Here is a 7055-nt window from a genome sequence, read left to right on the forward strand (position 1 = left end):
GGGCAGAGCACACATTTATTCTGTTCTGATGGAGTTTGTTTGCAATTTACATAATGGATTTCTTTTACACTGGAAATTTTTGAATTATGACACAATTATGACTTTAATAAATGACAATAAATAAACTATTTTGTTGTGAACACCGCTCAGTTTGGGATGCAGCCATGTTTTAGCTTATCACAGGTTAAAAAGAATCTTTCAACCACGTTCGGCCACGTCACGTGACTGAGGGCCGTCCTACGCGGTGACATCACGTCAAAGGCCGGTTCTCTGGGGCCAAGTCGCTGTAGCTCTTTACTTCCGCGTTGCTTTTGCTGTAATTTGCGCGAGGCTGAAGAAGCGATAAGATGTCTCACCAGACCGGCATCCAAGGTAAACGCTTTCATTAGCTGTTATGAAAACAGTTTATGTTCCGAGTCACTTCAACAGACTTAATTCAGTGCATTTTCATTGTGGACTATCTGTTGCTGCTCGCGAGCGTCTCAGTTAACGTTTTACTGGGAGAGTGTGTTAAAGACTAAAGACTAACCAGGACCAGAGAGAGAGAGAGAGAGAGAGAGAGAGAGATAGAGAGAGGGAGAATGAGAGAGAGATAGAGAGAGGGAGAATGAGAGAGAGATAGAGAGAGGGAGAATGAGAGAGACAGAGAGAGAATGAGAGAGAGAGAGAGAGAGAGAGAGAGAGAGAGATAGAGAGAGGGAGAATGATAGAGAGAGGGAGAATGAGAGAGAGATAGAGAGAGGGAGAATGATAGAGAGAGGGAGAATGAGAGAGAGATAGAGAGAGGGAGAATGAGAGAGACAGAGAGAGAATGAGAGAGACAGAGAGAGAATGAGAGAGACGGAGAGAGAGAGGGAGAATGAGAGAGAGATAGAGAGAGGGAGAATGAGAGAGAGAGATAGAGAGAGGGAGAATGAGAGAGAGAGATAGTGAGAGATAGAGAGAATGAGAGTGAGAGATAGAGAGGGAGAATTAGAGAGATAGAGAATAAGAGAGAGGGAGAATGAGAGAGACAGAGAGAGAATGAGAGAGAGAATGAGAGAGACAGAGAGAATTAGAGAGACAGACAGAGAAACAGAGAGAGAATGAGAGAGACAGAGAATTAGAGATAGAGAGAGGGAGAATGAGAGAGAGAGATAGAGAGAATGAGAGGGAGAGATAGAGAGGGAGAATTAGAGAGATAGAGAATAAGAGAGAGAATAAGAGAGAGGGAGAATGAGAGAGACAGAGAGAGAATGAGAGAGACAGAGAGAGAATGAGAGAGACAGAGAGAGAATGAGAGAGACAGAGAGAATTAGAGAGAGAGACAGAGAGAGAATGAGAGAGACGGAGAGAGAGACAGACAGAAAGAGAGTAAATATGAATATGAATCTCTGCCAAGTGCAATCTAAGTTTTATTATCCAAATATAGCCATGGAGATGAAAGTGTATTAGGACATAATTGCTGATGCACCAACAGCTCGTCTTTTCCTGACGGTCAAAGGTCTTTTTTTTTATTTTTTTTTATTGTAAATAAAAGTCAGTCTGGACTCCTTTAGCTGCCCGGCATCCTTTTAGGGAATTCACATACCTAGTGTTGTTTATTTCCATAACGGTCACTGTCTTTCATCTAACGAGATCTTACATTTAAACTGTTTAGTTTTTATTTCATGAGGCACATTGACTGCATCATGAAAAAAGCATGTGTTTTTGGATGACATGAAACATACTGTGAATGCAAAATATGGAGTTCAAATGAATAAACCGTGACCCTTCAGAGCTTTCTACTTTTCTTACTCCATCTATTATGTGTGATAAAATGATGTGATTTATTCATTTTATACCTATGTGTGGTCAGATTGGGTTTGTTAGTTGTGTTTTTGCTCTTTGTCTACAGCCACAGCAGAGGTGAAACAGGTCTTCACCAGGGCACGTAATGGAGAGTACCGACTCATTAAAGTGGTCATTGAAAACGGTAGGTTTGAGGCTGACACTAAGCTTTGTGGATCCGGTTGTGATTATTAGAATCTGTATACGGTGAGGAAAGATGTCTGTACTGAGCCTGCAGTTCTGCTGTGTTCTTCAGAACAGCTTGTGTTGGGAGGAACCAGATCTGTGGCCCAAAAATGGGAACTGGAATGGGACAGTTACATCCTGCCTCTTCTGGAGGAAAACATGCCTTCATACATCCTCTACAGGCTGGACAGCACCAATAATCAGGGCTACGAGTGGATCTTCCTAGCATGGTCCCCGGATAATTCGGCAGTGAGTATAACATAGTGCAGTATAGTGCAAACTACACGTCAAGCATTGAAATGTTTGGTCAAACTCATCACGCTGAGACAGTTTTACATGGAGATAAAAAAAAAAACGGTACAGCACATTCAGTAGCACAACAAGACTCTGTTTTTGTTCCCTAAGGTAGAGTTTAAATGTGTCCTCAAGGATTCACTACTGTGAACCTTGTGTCTTAAAACTGAGATTAAGATTCCAGTACTAAAACCTGGGGTTAAAAAGCTGCCTTTAAAATCTGAAGAAAATAAAAAGTTGTATAAAGTATAAGTATAAATCAATTGTAGCTTGTCTCAAAGCCTGGAAATGTTCATATAGAATGTAAATAAATACAGGTGAAAAAATCGATATGAAGAAGGTTGTTGGGCCATCACAGGTTCACCAGAACAGCTTCAGTACACATTGGGAAGTGTTCTAAAAGTCAGTCTAAAGTCTGTTTAGATATTCCAACTTGATGATGATGATGATGGTGGTGGTGGAGGTGGAGAGCATTGTATTGGTCCAACATCTCTTGTAGGTCTTCAGTTGGATTATTATTATTATTAATAATAATAATAATAATATCAGTAGTAGTAGTTATATGCAGTAGATGTCTGAGGCAGTTTATTTTATTTTTTTAAGATTGTCCTGTCCATCCATTTCATGCATTCATCCAAGATTATTGTTAGTATAATATCTCAAGAACAAGGGTGAATGTTTGTAGGATCCATCATTGTAACCAACAGATGAGATGATTAGATTTTGGGTTTAATCTAATCAGGGTCAAGGTCACACCAAGGTCAAATGATTCAATTAAGTCTGTGGACATTGTGATCCCGGAAAGACTACACCCATCAAGACAACAAGGCCTCATCGTAAGATAAAGGCGATCATCAGTAAGAATAAGTGTGTATTGATTTGTACCAATGCTTCCCTTTGAGTCGAGCCAAAACCTCGCAAGGGGGAAAAAATTTGCATAACAGAGCCAACATATTTTTTTTTGTCACCTGTCTATAGAACCAGACTTTTATTCAGCATATATTTACATTTACATTTACATTTCTGGCATTTGGCAAATGCTCTTATTTAGAATGACGTACAAGAGTGCTTTGAAGAAACTATCGATGAATACATTAACACCAGTTCAATAGGTTATAGACTGTCAGGCTAATCAGGCTAAAAACTGTGCTGGGATTTGTTTTTTTTTTTGTACAACAATACATAAAACAAACAGGAAGTTTAAGTGTTTCAGGAAGACATAGGTCTTCATCTGTCGTTTGAAGACGGCCAGAGACAGAGAGCTGTACGGACATCTGGGGGAAGTTCATTCCACCACCTCGCTGCCAGAACTGAAAAGAGTCTAGATGTGTAACTACCACTTACCCTGAGAGATGGTGGTCGAGCAGTGCTAGTAGATCAGAGGGAGCGTGGTGCAGTGTGAGGAGTAATAAGAGCTTCGAGGAAAAGGGTTCTGGTCCATTCTTGGAATTGTAGGCAAGCGTCAGTGTTTTGAATCTGATGCAGCTAACGGAAGCCAGTGGAGGAGCAGCAGTGGGGTGGTGTGGGAGAACTTAGGCAGGTTGAAATCAAGTCACGCAGCTGCATTTTGGATCATTTGCAGAGGACGGAATGAGCAGTCATTCAGTTTATCATGATGACATTTTAAACATAGAATTTTAACATATAAGAAATAAAAGCTTACATTATACAGTATAAAAAAGAAGTATACCCTCCTTTGGGGCTGTGGATAATTAGACATAATTACAAGTGTATGTTATACGGATGCAGCAGACTCCATGGTTTTTTCGTGTAGGTTGTGTTTAGGGCTGGAAAAGGTTTCTCCTAAGAATAGCCATTCCAGACCACACATAGTGCTTTGGCACAGCAGTAATTCTTAATGAACTCAACAGGTCTGCTTCAGTTTAAATCTCACGGCATGCTGTGTTATCTTTCTTCTTCTTGTTTTCTTTTTACATCGCTCCAAAAACTTTATGATGTACCCAGTAACATTGAATGATCAACTATTTGGACGTGAGGTCAAACACAGAAAATAGATTGTTGTGATTTCATCCTGCTTTGCATAGAAAATTTGCAATTCTAATTTTCTCCCGCCGGGTTTCAATAACCCAGTTGTATTTCACAGCCAGCAGGAAGACCTAAAACCAAAAACACTCTGCTGTGAAACTAAAACATTCCCTGCACATGCTTCATTTATAGGATTTTTTACTATCTTGTATTCATACCTCCTCTTATTACTTTTTATTATTCAGCTCATTTTCTGTTTCTTTTCTTGTCAGGTTCGGCAGAAAATGCTCTATGCTGCTACTAGAGCCACGCTGAAAAAGGAATTTGGTGGCAGTCACATAAAAGAGGAACTCTTCGGCACTGTGAAGGTACGGCAAAGAGAGCTCGGAGTATTCCTGTTCTTTTCTCATTGTGATTCATTACCATCCAAAAGAGGCAGATTGCTTCTGTATAGCCGTTCTCAGACCTCAATATTAACCAGTATCCCTGCTTAAGCCATTATCATGGATAGGAATGGGGACAGCGGTAATGCCACAGATTTCAGTGGCCATGCAGATAAAATGTCTAGTATTACCACTTTGGGCTGAATGATGAAATAAGGCTCATGATTTTTACCGATGTATGAAATTCCCCCCACAGTAGAGCTCGGTGGCTCCATTCACCTAGCAGATGGTTGTGAATACAGACTTGTTTACATTTTGAATTATTAATTTACTGCACATTTGTCCTGGAATAGCCTAAAGAGCAAAAAATAAATAAATAAATAAAAAGTAACCGTAACTGCTATTGAGAACAAAACATAAAATAGGTGTGCCAGGAAAGCACCCGAAGTTCGCCTCTTCTTCTCTCGATAGCAACTCATAAACCACCATTCAATTTTTATCCACACGTTTATTTGTTGTTTGCTTATTAATTGTGAGTTTAATATCCAGTACATAACGTCCGATTTCTGTTTAGGACAAATGAGTTCATTCTCACTGCATTGAATTCAGTCACAGTTTATCTTTCCAGCCTTTTTGTTTCTCTTCCATATCCTCACTTATATACAGTATACCTGTTATGAGGTCATGTTACAACTGTACAAGCTGCATTGTTAATGATCACTGAGCGGAGAATGAGGAAGCTCTTCCACAGAGAAACGATTTTACTGTGATTTGTGACGACAGGTGTATTAATACTGTAATAACAGTAATGAAAAATGAATATATCCTAAGTGTAAGCCTGAGGATACACAGGTACTCATGTCGTATTTCACTATGCAAGAGCAGTGAAGCAGAGTTAAGGCTCAAATGAAATGGATCTTATCTGAGCTACTTGCCGCTCATAAAAGTGACCAAAGTTTGAGTAGAACAGTGCAATAATTCATTTTTATCTTGACAAATGGGCTAGTGTCATGTTGTGTGTCTTTATCTTGTGTAAGAGTCCTGCTGCTGTTCATTAAAATGTGTTTTCGTGAAGCGTCAGGCAATCACAGATGAGGAAATCAAGCATATTATGCACCTTTATATATATATAAATATATCATTTTATTTGTCTGCAATTGGTTTGTAATTCCTTATCCTTATATTATTTGTTGTGTTACAATTACAAATTTAATTATAATTATTATATTTTATATATATATATATATATGTGAGAGCTTTGTTATGACTCAGGTTTTGTATTTCTTCTGTATTTTGATTTTCTCCTCACTGGCATATAGGCCTGATAAATAAGTTATTATTAATGCTTTTGTTGTTAATGATGATGATGATGATGATGAAGATTAATACTCCTATCTCTCTGAAGGATGATTTGTCACTAAACGGCTATAAGAGGTACTTGGCGTCCCAGGCTGCTCCGCACCCTCTGACTGCCGCTGAGGAGGAACTGAGGCAAATCAAACTCAGTGAGGTACCACTGCATGCCATGTAGTAACACACGGATTTGCATGACGGTTTTATTGGCCTAAAAATTAAAAATGAAACCATCACTCTCACTGTACTAACAGGTTTAAGTACAATAAGAGTAGCAGTTGATATTGGTGCAACTGTGTGATTTCTGTAGGATTTAGTAACAACTTTTGTCCTTCAAAATGGTGGCTGTTGATTATCATTTGACCTGGCTGGCCTAGCTCACTGTTTTACTCTCTCAGCTGTGCATGGTCCCATCTGTTTCCATATCTCCAGTGCCTGCGTGTTATAGCCCTGGCAACCAGCGGTGATACTCCTACACAGAGCACGCTTCACTCTTGTGTTTTGCATGCCAGTAAATACATACAGGCAGCTGAGGAATTATTGGCACCTCGATAAATTTGTGCAACAGGGTTTATAAAAAGTAACAATATGAGCAAAATCTAACCATTAATCAATATTGGTTCATTTTAAGAACAAAATAGATTTAGATATATGAATACATGTATATTTAACAAACTAGTTCACAATAATTGGCACCACTGAAAATAATAGGAACAAATGTAAAAATAAATAAATGAACAAATGAATGTTTCGGGAACTGTTAAGCAGTCTGTCTTGACTTCTGGATTTAGTGAGGTGTAAATCTGAGGTGACAACGGCCCACCTTCCTTAGTCCTCTATTAACCTGGGGGAAGGTGAATAGTCTTATGACAGGAGATAACGTATTGGCCTTCATAAATCAGGCAGTATATATACAGCCCCCTTTGAAAGTATTGGCATGACAAGGCATTTATTTATTTAATATGTTTTTTTGGAAATACACCGAGATTAAACAATAAATCATTTCCTGATATTTACATCTAGTTCTGTTCTAAGAGCTTAGAT

General features: G+C 38.9%; 1 protein-coding gene across 2 annotated transcripts in view; it reads left to right on the forward strand.

The window, feature by feature from the left end:
• Nucleotides 1-243: 243 nt before the first annotated feature.
• LOC131370388 (twinfilin-1-like) overlaps nt 244-7055 on the forward strand; it is a 14902-nt gene continuing 8090 nt past the window's right edge. Inside the window, exons 1-5 of one of the 2 annotated variants that reach the window (XM_058417695.1) lie at nt 244-372; nt 1877-1954; nt 2066-2244; nt 4548-4643; nt 6064-6168. In XM_058417695.1, the coding sequence (XP_058273678.1) occupies nt 348-372; nt 1877-1954; nt 2066-2244; nt 4548-4643; nt 6064-6168 (483 nt within the window). In that variant the 5' untranslated portion in view covers nt 244-347. The remainder of the gene's footprint in view (nt 373-1876; nt 1955-2065; nt 2245-4547; nt 4644-6063; nt 6169-7055) is intronic. The other variant, XM_058417696.1, reaches the window with a different exon arrangement.

This window comes from Hemibagrus wyckioides, linkage group LG19 (assembly GCF_019097595.1).
Source record: "Hemibagrus wyckioides isolate EC202008001 linkage group LG19, SWU_Hwy_1.0, whole genome shotgun sequence".
Taxonomy (NCBI): Eukaryota; Metazoa; Chordata; class Actinopteri; order Siluriformes; family Bagridae; genus Hemibagrus; species Hemibagrus wyckioides.